Genomic DNA, 19055 nt, shown 5'->3' with positions numbered 1-19055 from the left:
AGCCGCGGCACGTCCCGTTTAGCTGTTTCTATTTTGTAATATCTTATATAATTTATTTAGATCTAATACTATATAAGATATATTGTGCAATGGTAGTGTGTTTGACTCCTAAACAGAAGGTTGTATTTTCGATTCTAGGTGAAAGTAAGTTTGTGTGATTTTTTATAATTTTCCGTAGACTGACAGACTGACGAACCAAAAAAGATCATCGGACCTATCGTACTATGAACTAACACGATACAACTTGATCTTAAATGAACTATACCTAGATTAAAGTTAACATATGAGTCAGCACGATACCATTCGTTTAGCTAACTAAACAGACCGATTCTAAATGGACCGTAAGTGGCAACCTGGACCGCCTATTTGACCACCACTAGCTGCACCACGGGACGGTCCACGTCCCCTCGGGTCTCCGGTGTGACGCCTAGTCACCCGAGAAGTAGCGACAGCACCCCGCATGCCAACTTCCTCCCCTGGCCAGTCTTCCATTACTTTGATGCTGCGCTAATTGCCCAATGGGGCTCGTGGGCCAATCTGTAGTAATGGAGCCACCTGCCAATCTGCAGGAACAGGAACTGGTAGGTGGCGACGTGGCGTCTATCGGTCGTCGTCGTATACGCAGTCCACCTGCTGCTCCTCAACACCGCAGCAGCCATTCTGTCTTTCTGTCGTTCGCCCTCACAACCATAGTGCTCGCTCGGTCTAGTTTAGTGCTTGGAGTCGCTCCTAAACCTCAGAAAAAGAAAATGGAGGTGGAGACGGCGCTGCCCCCGGCCGGCTTGCATGCTGTAGATTCTTCAAGGTCTTACTCCGATAAGCTGGGAGATTCCTCGCCGGTGGCGGGAAGTGGCGGCGGCGGCGCGCATGGCGCGGCGACGAAGCTGCAGAAGGTGTACCGCAGCTACCGGACCAGGCGGAAGCTCGCCGACTCCGCCGTCGTCGTAGAGGAGCTCTGGTATTTGATCCTACTCTTGATTCTTCTTTGCTCTGATTTCTTCCCGGTTTCTCTGTTTAATTTGGTAATGAAGAGCTGTCCCTTTCTAAAATCTTCCCAATTACATCTTGCTTACCCCCCCACCCCCCCACCCATTCTTGCTGTACCATGAGCTGTGGATTCCATGTAAAGGGGCCTCCTTTCTTGGAGATTTTGTTCTGCCAAATTTGGTTCTTGATGATGGATTGATGGTTCTAGTTGAGTCTTTTTTTGGATTTTTTTTTAACTAAGACTGACAAAGGTTTTGATTGGGATGAATGAAGGTGGCAAGCGCTGGACTTCGCGCAGCTCAGCCACAGCACCATCTCCTTCTTCGACGAACCCAAGCCGGAGACCGCCGCCTCGCGCTGGAACCGCATCAGCCTCAATGCATCCAAGGTCTCAATTGCTACTTCAAGAAAGCTCGTTATGTTCTGAACTTACCCTTTGTTGCTCTGAAGTTGTTGTGTTTGTGAGCTTTACACAGGTGGGTCAGGGTCTATCCAGAGACGGCAAGGCTCTGAAGCTGGCTTTCCAGCACTGGATCGAGGCTGTGAGTAAAAATCATACACATCCACTACTGCTTTTTAGTTTAGCACTCTACTTGCTTAGGATTTGCTGCTCTGCTTGTGCTGGAAAAGAGGCTGCTTTCCAGTATCAGTTAACTTGGACTTTTAGTCAGGTGTGAATATTGACCATAAAAGGTCCACCAGTTGACAAGTCTCTGCGATTCTGCCCATCTCTTGATAACCCTTTTTTTTCAGGGAATCCTTGATAAACTATTGTTTTCAAGACTCTGATGCGAGTATGCAATCGTCATAGCAGTATTGGTCTCTTGTTGCAGATCGATCCACGGCATAGATATGGGCACAACCTGCATTTCTACTACGATGTCTGGTTCCAAAGCCAGGCCGGCCAGCCATTCTTCTACTGGTAAAAATTTAACTGCAATGTGCACATTTACAGTTGCAAATTCTGTTAGTGGAACGAGTTGATGCAACATGCATGACATATACGGGTTAGAGTTTGCATGCTAAAATGTCAGTTCGTACCAGCAATTTCAGTTATTGGTTCGAGGCAAATTCAGTAAGTATGTTTGCAAATGTAGGCTTGATATTGGAGAGGGAAAAGATATAGACCTTCCAGAGTGTCCAAGAGCTCTGCTGAAGAAGCAATGCATAAAATATCTTGGTCCGGTAAGAAATGTTTCACAAAGGGTGCCTATCTGTATTTGAAACTCATGCTATATTGTATATATCCTTGCTGAAAATATCTGTGAAGGCCTGTATAATGACATGACTTCAACCATAAAATCTCATTTTGGTTTCATGAATCTTTTTGTGATCAAGTGTCACTATATTTTTTTATTAAAAAATATCACTGTCCTTTTACTATAAAGACTTTACCCCTTCAAGTTCGACTTTTAAGAAATATATTTCTCAAATCGAAACATATGTTGCATATTCTTGTATACTATCGAATTGCTGCATATATGAACTGCATTTGATGTAGCCTCAAGTCTGAATTATTGTTTCTTCTGTAACATGAATAGAATCTGGCATGCCCTTGCCTTCTTCCATTCACACTATTATTCCCTTTGCTCGTGAATCGTGACGAATAATAAAAGTATAATTGACTTCAAAGTTCAAAATATTATACACAGTCAAGATCAGGAAATTTTTTTGTTTTAACAAACTCTTCATTTTCTTGCTACTAAACCTACCACATAGTTCCAAGCTCTAACAAAGTAGCAATTGTCCAATGTTTTGCAGCAAGAGCGTGAGCACTATGAATACATCATTAATGAGGGAAAGATTATCCATAAACAGTCTTTAGAACCACTTGATACAAGCCGGGGTCCTAAAGGGACTAAATGGATTTTTGTTATGAGCACAATAAAAAGACTTTATGCTGGCAAGGTAAGATGTCTACTCTTACAAGGACTTCGCACTTGCATTGCTGCAGAAACAATGTTATATCTTATATCGCATTTTGTTAGTTTATGTTTAGTACCGCTAAATCTATTTCTATAACCTGATTTATCCATCCAGAAAGAGAGAGGTGTATTACAGCACTCCAGCTTTCTAGCAGGAGGTACTACCATAGCTGCTGGAAGATTTACTGCAGAAAATGGAGTTATCAAGGTATTTTTGAGCAACCATGCCCTATTGAAATGTTAGTGTTTGATTGCAGTAGTTTACTTTCTTGGTATTCCTGCTTATGCTATTCCTTAATCCTGCACCTTTGACCAACAAGTTTTGTTAGTGTCCAGGAGTTGGTGATTCATTCACTGTGCATGGTCCTTCAAACCATTCTTTTCTGTTCCATGGGCTACCATGAATAACTATTTTTTTCGAGAGCATTACCAGAATAACTATTTTTTTCGAGAGCGTTACCATGAATAACTATTTTAACATGCATCCTTTTTGGAGGATAAATATGAAATATAAACCGGAACATGTGCTCCATGCATACAATATTTTCCCACAACTTTTGGAGTTAGTATAGTGGAAAATATAGTTTCTGAATCTACTTCTGTCTAGTACACATCAGAGTATTTACTTATCTTGATTCAGCCACTGTGCAAGTTAATGGACACTAGTCCATGGACTTGCATCCTTCTATTTTCTGTCTACGTAGCACATGATGATCTCATTTTTATACTTTGATTATGTCTAGTTATTAAGCTTTTTTATTGGGTGCATTCTGCTAATTTCTGATACTTTGTTCTGGATAAGTCCATATGGGCCTACAGTGGTCACTACAAACCTAGCGCAGAGAATCTCAGCAATTTCATGAACTTCCTTGAAGAGAATGGAGTTGATCTCAAAGAAGTTGTGGTACACTATTTCATTCAACCATTCACAACTTAAATTATGCACGTGTCACCAAACAGCAGATGTTTTTTTAATGAGCTTGCTTTTGGCCATTCAGGTGCGTTCATCTACCAAAGAAGACTACAATGAAGATCCAGTGCCTGATGGCTCACAGAATCTTAAAGCTGCAATGATGGGATTAACTCCTCCAGAAGTGATACCTCCAAACATGACAGAAGGTGATGAAGGCGAGAATGCTTCTAGAGAACAAGCCAAGCCGACCTACCAAAGAACCTTATCAGGTGGTCTGCAAAGCCCGAAAGCCACCGATGTCCCACAGAAGGCAATTCTTGAGAGGATGAAATCCAAGAGCGAGTCCAAGTCCTATCAGCTTGGCCACAGGCTGTCCCTGAAATGGAGCACCGGGCTTGGTCCAAGAATTGGATGTGTGAAGGACTATCCAATGGAGCTCAGAATGCAGGCTCTGGAGATGGTAGAACTCTCACCAAGGGCATCGACACCGTCAACCTCAAGGAGGTTACCTTCATGCTTCTCACCCACCACGCCAACATCACCGCTTGTGCCAATGCAGGCCTCCCTGCCCCAGCCAAGTTAGAAGCTTTAGAAAATCTTATGACATAACCAATGTGCACGGCAGCATGAAACCTGTGCTGTTCACCGTGGTAGCGGTTAGACCCCTACCATATTTCCCTAAAAAAAACCTTTGCTGTTTAGCTGTCGGATTACTGTATTCTGCGTTGTCATTTTTCTATACTGCAAAGTTCAGACACTTGGTTTGGTCTTGTGGTTCCATTTATACCTCCGATAGTCGGATGTTTGGTATCCTGCAAAGATTTCCTAGTGTGATGAGTTGCCGGCTGTAAGTATCGCAGAAATTGTTTGTGTGCAGAATCTTCTATATCTCACAAGCAGGACAGCTTGCAACTGATCTGATGGTATGTTTGATTACTACAATTAGGTCAGGTCCCCGGACGAAACATGCTAAAGTCATGATTGATTTGAAGTGTAAAAGGAGGTCCGAACTATAATAGCAGTTACATAATCCATAACATATCCTTTATAAAATGGGCACATTATTCAGTTCTCAGAATTGAGCAATAGTCAGCTAATGAGTCAAATCCAGTAGGAAGCTGGTCAGCTGGTGTAGTGCCAGCAACTTCTATCCTATATACATAGAAGAACTGGGGAAACAAAAGAGAAATTCGTAACACATACTAATCCAGAGAGCAGGAAAGCACAAGAAATTCACTACTGTAGCACCTATACATGCATGCTTGTGACGAACACAGAAATCAGAGGAGAACTCTACTGTTTCGTTTGATGCCCAAAGGACGAGAAATTCAGGGCTCCGCCGGGAAGAGGAAGCAGCACAGTGGTAGGCGGGATCAGCGGCGAGCCGGCGAAGGCTGGACATGGAAATGGGCCTGAGTGGGCTGTTTTTAGAGGGCCTGGTCTCAACAAGGGCAAATCACGTAGTGGCCCTGAGAAAGAAATTGGACTGATTACACTGGAAGGCTCAAGAAGACACGCGTCTGTCACTAGTTATGAGTTGCTAATTTCATTCTTTCTCCACGCTCTTTGTTTTGTCGCTCGGTCTTTATTTTTTGGATCCTTCGGTCAACACAATTTATTTTGATTTGATCCATTTAAAGTTATTCCGAAGCATCTAGGTAAGTGAAAGGATTGGCGGTATGCTAAAAGAGAATAAATTAGAACATTTAAAACTAATTAACTCTAAACACTTCACAAGATAAATATATATTAATTTCTATCTAAATATATTTTAATTTTATCTAGTGTATCTACTCTATCGTTCAAAAGGTTTACAATATATAGCCAATCCTAACAAACTACTTAGAAATGTAAATACACAAAAATAAGTTGCAAATATGTAAATGCGGAAACATAAAGATGATAGAGAGAGTAAACTAGTCATAATAGATTTTTATCTCGTGATATCGATAGTATAAATATCACCTTTAGTCTATATTAGAGCAGCCAACTATACTATAGATTCCAGACAGCATCCGATCACGACCATTGAGCTACCAAGATAAGATCTCACCATAAACCTTTCTTCCGCTCACTTACCGTCGTCTTCAATTCGAAACTTGAACTACCAAGGAAAGGATCTTCGCATCCCCGTATAAAAGTCTTGCCACCGCTTCACATCAAATCGGAGGGTCACCAAGCATAAGCCACCAAAGCTCATGGTGCCAGCAAATCACCAAGACTTTAAGGTGCTAACATATAACTCTCTCTATGCCTAATATAACTAATCACTCACTAATCTTGTACTTAATTATCTTGGATGATCACTTTAAATATTTTAGTGGCTTAGATATCTTCTCAGGTGTATATGAGCTTCTCTGGACTCCAGCACCTTCAAATGATTGAGTGGGGGTATTTATAGTCTCAACCACGCGGACTAGTCGTTGCTCTAATGGTTCAAACAGACTATAAACACTAGATATTCCGGTGTTAACAGCAGTACAAACACCGGACTATTCGGTGTGTATAACAGTATAAACTAGTCACTGGAACTTCACTCAAATCATTTGTGAACACCGGATGTTCGGTGTATTCTTCAACTTTATCATCGGACTATCCGATGTATAGACTTGAGCTTGATCGAGCCACTTCTCGCTGTGCAATAGTCTGGTGTGTATACCTCCTCTGATCACCGGAACATCCAGTGTGTACAACTTCTCACACCTCTGAAAGTCTTCTGAAAAATCCTCTGATGAAACCTCTGATGTACAATCCTTCTGACTCTCGGACCATCCGGTGAGTTCAAATCCATCCCTCTAAAATTTTGCACTTCTCTTATAAAATGCTCTGGTGTGCACTCGGGTTCTAACACCGGATCATTTGGTGTAGTTTACTTCAACTTTTAAGGAAATTCACAAGTGTTGTAGAACACTCCGATGTCCATATTGCTTAAACACCGGACCATCTGGCGAAGTTTTCATCTCCCTGCATAGAACAAAAAAATGCTCCAGTATGTGTAACTCTTTTTATCACTGAACTATCCGGTGTATACAATTCTTCTGAACTCGTCCAATTCAAACTTTCTTAAGTTCGTTTCGGTAGCTTCTTCATGTATTGCATCTATGAGACCTACTAAGACATATACTTGACAAATATGTTAGTCTCATTGACTATATTGTTATTAATCACAAAATCATATACATGCCCTAAGAGAGTCATGTTTGCTATAGTAAAGTTCTAAAAATTTTGGTTGGTTAATTTTTCGTAATTCTTGGATTTTTTTTAGAAGCGGGGATGAACCCTGGTTTCAATTAGTGGAACCGACATCACTAGGTGTCTTATAATAGCAAGTTCATAACTAAAAAGATAGACCGAAAGATCAAAACACATCACGTCAAAATAGCAGCTATAAGGAGCAAACTGCAACCTAGCTGACGCCAATCAGAAAGACTTAGTCGCAAAGAGCCACCACTGCTCATGATGGATTTGTTCACACAGCAACCAACATCACCTCCGAAATAGAACTTCCTGCCATCGTCTTCTCTTTTCTTGTTTACTCCAGCTTCAACTTGTTGTAATCACCCTTGGTCCCCCATTCTACCCCGCTTGCACTTTGGTTATCTCCGTCACCATCCTTCTGAATCTTGTAACACCTTCACGTATCAGCTCCTGCTTCTCTGGTTTCTGTAAAGCTGACTAGAGATCAATTCAATGACAAACTGAAAAGATTATAATAGTTAGATCTTGAGGTAATTTGCGTTCAAAGCGTGCTGTATTGCAAGCTTTCCATACGATCAGAATACGGTTGCACACCCAACCATCACAAGCACTTCATGCTTTTTGTGTAATTCTTGGATAATCATGTTGGGTTTAGCTTGTTTTTGTCACTATTTATTATAGTCTATTGTGAAGATCATAACTCTTTATCCAGAGATTTGTTTGATTTGATTCTTATTTGAATAATATTATAACATTATCTAGTTTCTACTGTTAAAATTTGAGTGCAATTGAACCGATGGATCTTTCTATACAATATTTTTAGTGACGTGATAGTAGTCTATCCGAACTAAATACAAAATTAAATTGAGTTTTTTATTAGAGTGAATTAAAATTTAATGTGACTTTCGCAGTTATTCACCCTCTAATTATATATTTTATGTGTAATGATCCTAATGAGAGCGGGCATCTCTTTTGGTCAAAGGTCAACGATACCTGTCCTCCTCGGCTAACGAATGATGGTCCCGTCCTATCAGTTATGCATTGTCGTCTTAAAAAAAAAGGTTAAAGCATCGAGCACTAATCTTTCTGGATTAAGTGTCTTTCTTTTTTTTAGAAAAGGATTAAATGTGTTTAGAAGTCCTTGATTGACAAAAAAAAATCGCTTTAAGGGATCGTGATGCTGTTTACTTACTAGTGGGATCGTGATGCTGTTTACTTACTAGTGGGATCGTGATGCTGCTTCCCTGCTCGTGGATTTTGTGTATCTCAAGTTCACATTTGAGATCTTACAGCAAAGATACAAGGACGGTGCGTTCCATCCGGCAGAGTGTCTGCTCTGCCATTCTCTTTTCTATCCGCCACGCTTACTTGCATTTGATGAACCTTACACAATCATTGTAGCTGCAGTTCATGGTTCTGTTTGGATAGGTTTTTATTAAGTTGTTTCTAAAAAATCTAGAAGCTATCTGATGGCTAGCTTTTAGTCTCGTTTCTGATGTTTTTGGCTGGATGAGGAAACAACTACGATTGAAATGAACCAGAAGTTGAGAAACAGATTGAGAAGAATCTTTCTGACTTTTAGTGTGCTAAGAAGTTAAAAATTTATTGTAAAAGCTAACAACCAAAATTCAATAGCCACATCTATTTTCTCAGCTAGTCAAAAATTCTAAAGACACAGCCTATTCTATCCAAACGAGAGCTATGTACTATCTATCCTTTACTCCTTTGTCATTGTTTTTGCATTTTAACCAGCTAGTACAGTAGTATCTACTTTTGTTGTGTACAGCAGCATCTTTATTTCTTCACACTTCCTAATTTTTAGATACTAAAAATAAGATAAGTTCAGATAACATTCACCACCGATCGGAGTTAGAGAGAGGTTTAGAGGATTATATGGATTCCGAGTTTTAAAAAAGCTCTAGATAGGTAGGCTAGCCAGACGGAGGAGACGAGCGAGATGGCAAAGTGACGGGGACGCCGCCAGCCATAGATGGCGGAGAATGGTCGGTGGGCGGTACCAACGGCGGGAAGCAAGAATGCAGTCCAACAGAACCAGGGTAGCACAACGGCATACAGTGGGCACAGATCTAGCAACAAAAGAGGCGCTAGAGGCAGCAGTAGGTTGGCTGGGCGGTAGAGCACGCGCCCACGTGGTGGAGCAGAGAGAGAGTATGTACCTTGGCTGAAGGAAGAAGAAAGCGTGAGATCCGCTGGACCAAGATCGGGCGTACTAGATATATCGTCTGGAAAAAAAAAGCTATTTTCAGACACTAAAACATAGCATCTTTCGTTGCAGCATCTATGCTCTCCCTCGTTCAGTCCGTAGCATTTTACAGCATGATGAAGGACAAAGGCAAAAAGGGTCGGGAAAAACATGCCCGGCGATCATACACCGCTGCATCTAGAAGTACGCGTCCACCGGTGAATCGGGTGATCATACAACGCGAAGCGCACGAGCGCGGCGCGCAGAATTCCCGGGCCATGATGCCCCGCTGCCCTCTCATCATCGCTTCGGCGCCTCGTCTCCCCCGGTTGCCACCCAAAGCCCAAACCCAATCCACGCTCCGGACTCATCGCCCCAGCACCTCATATCATTAGCGAAGAACTAGTTAGAACAAGTAGCAAGTAATCTCCTTCTCGAAACAAAACAAAAAAAATATTTGTGCAGAACAAGTTAGAGCAAGTAGCAAGCAATCTCCTTCTCGAAAAAAATAATTTTTTGCGAGCAAGTAGCAACTAGCAAGTAATGCACATGATATGATACAGTTACATATTAGGCCCCGTTCGGAACACAAGATTCCCACAAGAATTTGGTAGAAAATACCACATCCATTGTATATTTCTACTTAAAAAACTATAGCATGAAATGCCAGTGTTCCGAATATTCATTGTAGCTCTACACTGGTGATATAAAATTGTGCCGAGGCAGGGCGTGCACCCGTTGTCGCTTGTCATGGCGCTCCCGCGCGAGCTCTCGGAGACACGCAGCCGGCAACCACTTGAGGCGACAACGCCGCGCCTGCGCGCCCTGCTCCCCCGGCACGGTTGCCTCGTGCGCGCCATGCACCATGGTCCATCCCCACCACGTGCGCCGGGCCGGACTCGAACAAGAGGTGCCCAGTTGGGTCCCGGCAATGGCAGGGCAGCTTCTTTTTGGCGCCAGGTACATGGACGCTTCTTGGCTTGTCTAGTAGTACTCCACGGGTGTGCCGGGAGAACTGTCGTCGGACATGTCATCGTTAGCGTTGTTGTTGCCGGCGCCGGCGCCGGACTTGACGTTGGCCATGCTGAACGGCGGGGGCACGTACGGCGGGGCGGCGCACCGGAGCAGCGCCCAGTTGACGCCGTTGAAGAACGGGTGCCGTTTGATGGCGGCCGCGCCGACCGTGGCCCCGAGCCGCCGCGTGGGGTCCTTGGCGAGGAGCGCCGTGACGAGGTCCCTGGCTGCGGACGACACGGACGGCTCCTTGGGGAACTCGAGGGCGCGCGCGACGATGTTGGCGAGAGTCATCTCGTTGTCGTAGCCGTGGAACGGCGTGGCGCCGTACAGGAGCTCGAAGATGAAGATGCCCAGCGTCCACCAGTCGACGGAGCTGCCGTGGCCCTCCCCGGAGACGATCTCCGGCGCGAGGTACTCGTGCGTGCCGACGAACGACATCGACCGCAGCTCCACCGGCTCCGCCACGAACTCCAGGTCGAGGACGCCGCCGGAGGGGAAGCCGCCGTTGGCACCACCACTCGACGGCTTCTTGCTGCGCCAGCGCCGGCGCCGTCGGCCTCGGCCGGGGAAGAGCTGGAAGCAGGAGACGGCGGGGACGATGCACGAGGAGATGGTGCAGGAGGTGGACGTGGAGGCGTGGCCGCCGAGGGAGACGGCGTCCGAGATGACGTGCGCCGGCGTGGGGGCGGTGGGGTCGCACTTGAGGGAGAGGTCGAAGTCGGTGAGCATGATGTGACCGTCGGCGCGGACGAGGACGTTCTCCGGCTTGAGGTCGCGGTACACGATGTCGACCATGTGGATGTACTCCAGCGCGGCCACCACCTCCGCCGCGTAGAACCTGCCGCAGCAAGTAAGCAACAAGTTAGCAATGGCGCCATTGGTCGTTTAGCAGCTTGTCCCTCTTGACTGATTTCTCTAAAAGTTCATCATTTAGCAGCGCTATCCATCAAGCAGAACCAAATGTATGTGTCACACAAACAATTGGGCCATTCATGCCAGATATATATGATGCACCTAAAAGAGATGCATTTCTCGTTTTGAAAAAAGAGATGCATTTCATCAACACTTGGTTAGAACTTGCAAAGCTGCTTGTGTTATTCGCAACCGTAAGTGCACGCTACTGCAAAAGCAAACAAGCGCATGCCCCTGACTTTATTCACATGCAGTATGCAACGACCAACGATAAAGTCAGTCACCAGTATCTGAAACAAGTGCTGGCATGTTGGATGCCACTGTGAGCTCCAGTGCCGAGCAGAAGTCACGAAGAGCAGAGGGGGAAAGGCAAGAGACAGTGCTCGAATTAGCACATCATTGCTGCTGGAAGTTGCACGGAAGACAGGTATAAGGGCAGTTTTAATAATCAGAGCTAGCTGCTATTTTAGCATTAAGGAATTACAGTACTATAACAAATACATGCACGAAGTGAAAAATTATGAATGACAGAACCGTATAAATTTTAAGAAATATGCTCTAATAGTTAGAACCATTAGAGCTACGCTAAATCTAGTCTAGTCTAGCTCTAACCATTGAAGCTACCTTACATCTAGTCCAGTTTAAATGCAGCAAAGGGATGCACCCCATGTATGCATGCAATTGTCAATCCCTCGGGTTAACTAGATTAATCCTCCCAACAAGTACCTCATGTGTGCATGCATTTGTTATAGTACTGTAATTCCTTGGGTTAGTTAGATTAGATTAATCCTTGCAAGAAGTGCCCAGGTTGGTCTCAGCTAAAAGTCTTGAGTCCATTCATAGGGGGTGCATATGACTGTGTGTGTTTCAGAGCTGTCATTCTTGAGCATCACATGGTGGTTACTGTAGTTAATAAAAGCCTCCTTGACCAATGCATCAGTTATCAGTATCTATGCACGAGAGCAGTGCATGTTCTAATCCTACAGTGTCATGTTCTCGAAACGGTTCCAGCGCCGTAGCACACGGACGCCGCTCGTGCCTGTCAAGCCGGCCGCCAGCCTTCACCAACCATGGGTCCATGTGTTGATGGCGACGATCGATGTCGTTGGTCGCCGGCAGGCAGCTGGTGCATGCGCGCGTCGTGCCATCGCTATTTTTAGCACAGAAAGTATACCGGGACGTGTTGGAAGCCGCGCGCGTCGCACGGCGCTGCGTGTTTTATTTTTGAGCCGTGCGGCGTGAACTTGTTTATATATATATATATATATATATATATATATATATATATATATATATATATATATATATATATATATATAGTAAACTAGTATGTACTCCTGGGTGTATGTACTCCCACATCTCATATACCACTTTTACACGTGTGTTATACTTCTATCACTTTAAATATACTTCATTAGTAATTATAAGATACTACAATACAAATCCCACGAAAATTTTTATGAAATTCCATGATTTTTATCATAATTTGCGTATATACTTCTTTTATGTATAAAAAAGAGTATATAGTAAAAATGAAAGGCTAACATTGAATTTTTTTTCATACAACTCATATTGGAGTATCTTAGAATTAGTATTAGAGTATACTAAAAATGATAAAAGAGTATAAAGTGTTTGTTTAGGTGGTATATTGCATGTGGGAGTACATACTCCTAGGAGTATAGAATAGGAGTATATATATATCTTGTTAATGATCGAGGTGCATATATATATATAGGTTGGCGCCAAAAGCATACAACTATATTTTGTCACACTTCCTACATTTTAAATACCTGAAATTTCAAAAGGATTTCAGGTGTTTAGTGTGAACACGCTCCGACAACGGTTCCTGGCAAGGTGATTGATTCAAGGGTTCCTTCATCGTCAATTTTAGAGGAAACTACAGAAGAGGAAGGTTGGTCCAGCGAAGGAGGCGGACACCAAGGCGGGATGGCAAGATGGCGAAGGAAGGCTGGTGGCCAGGGTAGGATGGAAGAGCATAAAAATAAAATGGTTAGCACAGCAAGGATGGTGAGCGCAGAGACAATTGAAAGTAGGTGGAAGGAGGAACGAGCCTAGGGAGGAAGGAGATAGCGATTCTATCGTGAGGAAGAAGGAACAAGCCATTGGATGAAAATTGTGTGGCTGTACCCGTCAACGGAGAAAATCGCCATTTTCAGGCGCATAAATAGGAACACCCATATATTTGTAGCCGGTCCGGTTTCTACACTGTTTAAGTAAATACTGTAGCTTGCTTTTGTGAGCAGGCAAAGGGCATCACAAATTGGCATCCACAGGTCTTTAGTACTAGTATTTTGTGAGCTGATCGATGGACTGATGTACCCTTTGAGTCCTTGACTAAACGAACGTGTATCCACATGATGCAGCCACTGTTTCAACCACTACAGTTTAGTAGCAGGACCGTAGACAATACGTGTATCTCGTCTAGTAAAGTCTGTTCTGGAGGCAAATAAAATCGCCATCCGTGTATACATGGAAGGGATCATCTGGAGATACGGAAGGCAAGGAAAGGAAGGATCCAAGCTGGGTCGCTGTGCGTGTGATGCATGATTGCACGATGCCCGTAACGATGGGCATGGATCAATCCATTCATCATCCTGTTCAATTCGATCAACTAACTAGACAATTTAAATAAAATTATCTAATTCGTTAAAGGTTGAAATAAAGTGGATCATAGCTAGATAGATATGTGATACTCCTGGAATCGATCCACGTCCAATCGCTAATTGCCTGGAACGAGCAAGCGTGCAAAGCGCATATGACAAGCAGAGCTTCAACTTCCATATGAACAGCCTTGACCTGGGGGGTCAGGTGGGTAGATGTCCACATGGAAGCGCTAGTGATTGGGAAGTGGTATGGGCGTGCACCTGTGTGGCTCAGAGTAACAACAGCATGGCCCAAAAGGCCAAAAGTACGAGACTGTGCTGTGACAGCGAGCTCCCTCCCATCCATGGTGTCCAATCCGACAGCTGCGCTTGTGCATTTTGAGGTGACAAAGCAGGAGGATGGCGAGCAAGGCATGCAGGCTCGACAGAGGATCCCGCTCGGAAGGATGCGTGCTCAGGCCATCTCAAGAGTGATCTCAAATCTTACTTTTTCAGTGCTACAGTGTTTTGCGGTTTACTGTAGTATTAAAAATTTATCTCTTCTTCTTTCAAATATTTTGAGAATGAAAATTTAAAATAGCTGTTAGAGATGATCTCAAACGAAGACGCATGGCGAGCATGGGCCGACTACTGCATCCACTGGATCCTTAAACTACTAGAAACATACAAAGGAAACAAAAGAATTAAAAAAAAGGAACTAGGAAAGACGAAAGGAAAGAAACAAAGCTAGCAAGCAAGAGTGCAGGAAACCAGCCGGATTCTCTCCAAAAAAGCCTACAATCAATAGCTTAATATCTACGGATCAGAATTACTGGATACCCTCCGATTCGGATATCCGATTCGATAAAAAAAAATTAACGAATTATAATTCAGAATCTGAGTATGCGATTAGAAGAAAAAAATTGGACGAGAGGTTGATCACTCGTACCTGACGGCGGCCTCGGAGAATCGGCGGTGCGGCTGTCGCTGGCGAAGGACGTGGAGATCGCCTCCGGGGCAGAACTCAGTGAGGAGGCATGACCAGCGGTCCCCCTCCGCAACGCCGTAGAGGCGCGGGAGGAAGGGGTGGTCGACGGCCTCGAGGATCTCGCGCTCCGTGCGAGCTCGGCCCTCCTTGTTCCGCCCCTCCAGCTCCTTCTTGTCCATCACCTTGGCGGCTACCAGAGCAGCGCCGGCCGGCGCCGGCCCCTTCCGCTTGACCTCGGCGAGGTAGACGCTGCCGATGTCCCCCGCGCCGAGGCGCCGCAGGAAGCGGATGTCGGAGAGGGACACGCTCCCGAGGCGCGGTACTGCGGAGGAGGGGGCGGAGCGAGGCTGGAGGGGGCCGGAGGAGCAGGTGGAGCAGGAGGCGGTGGCGGTGGAGACGGTGGAGGCGGAACGGGAGCGCGAGCGGTCGGAGGAGCCGAAGCTGAGGCTCTGCAGCTCGTCGGACGCCAGGTCGGCGTTGGCGTCGCCGTCGGGAGGCATTGCTTGCTGCGAAGGGAGGCGGCGAAGGCGGTGGTGTGTGGACTGGTGCGCGGCAATGGCGGGGACAGCAGGGGAAGGAGGAGGAGGAGGAGAGGTGGTGGGGTTTTTAATTTGAAGGGGACACGACGGAGGCCGACGGATGGTGATGGGCCGGGCCGGGATTTCCGTGAGCCGCGTTGATTTTTATCAGTTTTTATTTTTATTTGTTACGCTTGGAATTCCGGGGAACATGCAGGCCCTGTTTTCCGGGTGAGATCTTTACTATTCCATTTCCAAGATGGATTGCCACTGCAAGTTGATTTGATTATATATTAACTTAGGATTACCAATGCTTTCCTTGTATTACTGAGTTTGACCTAATGGCTACTTATCCGGGGGCGGATAGCAGGGGCTCAAGCCTCGTATTGTTTAGTGCTTTGTGGAGATGAAGGAGAGATGGGAAAAAGAGGTGAATGAGACAAATATGAGCAACTCCAACCGAGTTGTTACTCATCTCGCTACCTTACTTTTTAGCGAATAGGGATAAAAAACAACCTCCAACTGGCTTGCTACCGACGTCGCTTTTTTTGAAGACTCGTCATCCCTGTGGCTTCGATCTCCACACCTGGCGAGGGGCACTTCGTCACTATCGAGCAACTGCCGTCATGGATTCCTCCCTTCGCACCACCGCTCAGTAGGTCCATTTCATCTCATCATCTTCCCTTCTTCCCGATCTGTGGTCCTATGGATCGATTTGAGAGAGGTTTCACTGGATCTAAGGGAGAGAAACATACCTAGGCGTGCTCAGCCACCATCGTCCCTACGCTCCCCCGCCCCTGTAGGAACCTCCATGGGTGATCGCCGGTTGGAGGGGATGAGGCATGGGAGGAGGTGGGGATGTTACAATCCTATTTACACATGATTTAATCAATGTATAATGTTAGAAGCAGTAAATTCCTTATTTGTAGTGTATTTACAACTAGTCTCTACTATCCTTTTCGTTCTTCTTTCCTTTTGTTCTCCAAAAAGATTAGGCCAGAAATCACAACTTTGATTGACGCGAACATCCCTTCAATGCAAAAGACAAGAACTTGGGGAACAACCAAGTGCAAGCTACATCACCCATGAAATCAAACAAGAAGATAACCAAAAATTTCAATAAGGCGAACAATTTGAAAATATAGCCATTGGAAATATCATTGTTCAAAATGACGCCATTTAAATTTGAAACAGTGTAATATAGGGCACCAAATTTAAACATCTGGTTGGAGCGCGCTGATAAATAAGGAGTGAAATATGGATAATGAGCTCTCCATTTAAAATAATAAGGAGCTAAATTCGAGGAGTTGATTAGAGTCCCTCTAAGAGCGGGGCAAGAGGAAGAAGGATATGAGGCTCTAGCAGTCCATCTAGCGTCCGCTACTGTACTGTACTTATCAAGTTAGCATAGTAGCTTACGGCTGGGAAAGCAGGCTTTGACCATTCACTTGTTGTCTGCCCTAAGTTTCGTTGCGCAGCTTATCTAGTGATGTGCATCAATCTCTCATGTTGCATCGCATCAAATAATCAGGCCTAACGGGCTAGTGTTAATTTCGCTTGGACGTTTGTGTTCGGAATCACGCATGATATCGTAGGATACGACTAAGAGCCGAATGCATTTTGAATCGATGGATGGGCCTACTCTGATGTGAAGGTGAGGGAATTTGTTCAGGTCCAACCATGGCCACGACAAGTGAGCTCACCAAACGGATCGAGGTGTCCACCTACAAACACTTGGCTTTCTCTTTCCCCCATAGCCATAGCCGTAGGTGAGTTCTCTTTCTGGTGGTCAGGATGAAGATGCCAGCTTCTTCGGTTCTTCTTCCAGTTGCCAGACCGCCACTGTTTCTCTCACTTTGGACGATTACTCTGAATCTGCAGGGGTCCATGTTAGGATGGACTTGTCGGGTTTGGTATGATACAGGTCTGTCGGTGTATTTAGAACCAGGGGTCCCTAAGTCCCGAGGCCAAACCGGCCGCCCACCACATATCACCACCCTGCAAGGTAAAAGCAGAGACTCGGGAGAGGGTGCTCGGGGCTGCACGTGGCAGCCCCCGAGGACTCGGTGCCCCGAAGGTCCCTCTAAAGTGCTCGGGAGAGGGTGCTCGGGGCTGCACGTGGCAGCCCGCGAGGACTCGGTGCCCCGAAGGTCCCTCTAAAGTGCTCGGGAGAGGGTGCTCGGGGCTGCACGTGGCAGCCCGCGAGGACTCGGTGCCCCGAAGGTCTCACTCAAGTACTCGGGAGAGGGTGCTCGGGGCTGCACGTGGCAGCCCGCGAGGACTCGGTGCCCCGAAGGTCTCACTGAAGTACTCGGGAGAGGGTGCTCGGGGCTGCACGTGGCAGCCCCCGAGGACTCGGTGCCCCGAAGGTCCCCCCAAGGTGCTCGGGAGATAGTGCTCGGGGCTGCACGTGGCAGCCCCCGGGGACTCGGTCCCCAGAAGGTTCGCGCAAGATCGTTCAAAGACTCAAAGGGCCCCGTCGCCAGAGTGTCATCCAGTCAAGGGCCCGATGCCGCATTTAATAGGCGCGCGTGGCCTGGCATTCTGACATCCTGACATTCTCGGCTGCCCACGCCCCAGTGTCAGACCCGGCCATGCCCTGGCTGGGGGGCGTGGGTTCATTAAATGCACGGGTCCCGTCCCGTTTCCACTTGCGCACCTCGGGATAACGTTACCAGAATCGAAGCACTCGGCCTGCCACCCTGCCCTGGCAGGAGAACAAGACAGAGTGGGCGCACCGGGCACCTCTGAGGCTGTCCGGTGGGCCTTTTTTTTTATGGCACCCCGAAGCTTCCGCAGCGGCTAGTGGTCGAATGCACGCCGCCTTCCTCCACCGCCCCTGTCACTTCGCCAAAGTGAAACGATTAGACCTTTCTCCGTGGCACCTGGGCACTCGCGTCCCCTCTTTCCCATTCAGGATATGTCGAGGTCGGCGCATCTATAAAAGGAAAAGAAGGGGGGCACCAAGGAGGGGACGGAAGAGGAAAAAAGAGGAACCGGAAGGAAAGAGAAGAAGATAGACGACGAGATAGAGAGAGACAGAAAAAGAGAACAAGAAAAGAACAGCCCCGATCGCAAGACGATCAAGAGACCAGCTAGCTAGAACATAAGAGCCTTCGGCTCTTTTGTAAAAGAGTTCTCCTTCGAGAACCAGAGATAACACTCACACAGGAGTAGGGTGTTACGCCTCCGCGCGGCCCGAACCTGTCCAAAAACCCGGTGTCCCCGCAAGCCATCGCATTTATTTCCTTTTCCGCTCATTTCCCGTGCAAACTTTTCTAGGATCATCCCCCCGGCCGAATCTCTAAAAAGGGGTCTCTCGGGATCCCTGCGACAGGAGTTCACCCTCCGACAGCTGGCGCGCCAGGTAGGGGTCGAGCATCTCCGACGCTTCTACCCGTAGATGGTCAAGCTCGCGGTTCAGGTTGATAAGGCCGGGGGCTTCTCCTCGCTCGAGCAATCTGGAGGCTTCGCCCCGTATGGTAAATCGCTGTCGCCCAACCTTGTAAATATCGTACATTCAGTATTTTAATAAAGCAATCACTATGGCAAATTATTTCTCTGGATTCCCTATGTTTAACCTGTCTGGTGAGGTGCTCGGTTGTGCGAGAAAAAGTTCGCTCTCTCGTTTTTTCCCATTGATAAAAGAATCCCAATCGGTATACATGCGGGCAGTCGCCGCTGACTTACGTCCGACATGGTAGGCTGTGGTATTCGGTGTCGTAACGGGCTCCCGGGTACTAACCGAGTTTCGGGGCGCTCTAGGTAATCCCATCACTCGAGCTGCTCGA

The 19055-nt window shown here is 46.1% G+C and overlaps 2 protein-coding genes across 2 annotated transcripts; one reads left to right on the top strand and one right to left on the bottom strand.

The window, feature by feature from the left end:
• Positions 1–500: 500 nt before the first annotated feature.
• On the top strand, positions 501–4635 carry LOC133886957 (IQ domain-containing protein IQM3-like). Its single transcript, XM_062326869.1, has 9 exons — positions 501–958; positions 1261–1375; positions 1464–1529; positions 1821–1909; positions 2085–2172; positions 2749–2895; positions 3028–3120; positions 3715–3816; positions 3911–4635. Exons 1-9 carry the CDS (start codon positions 519–521, stop codon positions 4406–4408), a joined length of 1638 nt encoding a protein of 545 aa, XP_062182853.1. The 5' UTR covers positions 501–518; the 3' UTR covers positions 4409–4635.
• A 5089-nt stretch (positions 4636–9724) lies between these two features.
• Positions 9725–15320, bottom strand: LOC133886958 (serine/threonine-protein kinase D6PKL2-like). The gene is made up of 2 exons (XM_062326871.1): positions 14708–15320; positions 9725–11081 (listed from the first exon to the last, which is right to left on the bottom strand). Exons 1-2 carry the CDS (start codon positions 15244–15246, stop codon positions 10211–10213), a joined length of 1410 nt encoding a protein of 469 aa, XP_062182855.1. The 5' UTR covers positions 15247–15320; the 3' UTR covers positions 9725–10210.
• Between the last annotated feature and the right edge of the window lie 3735 nt (positions 15321–19055).

This window comes from Phragmites australis, chromosome 12, assembly GCF_958298935.1.
Source record: "Phragmites australis chromosome 12, lpPhrAust1.1, whole genome shotgun sequence".
NCBI classification, from domain to species: Eukaryota; Viridiplantae; Streptophyta; class Magnoliopsida; order Poales; family Poaceae; genus Phragmites; species Phragmites australis.
The sequence above is the reverse complement of the archived record's forward strand: the minus strand, read 5'-3'. Positions and strand labels throughout refer to the sequence as shown.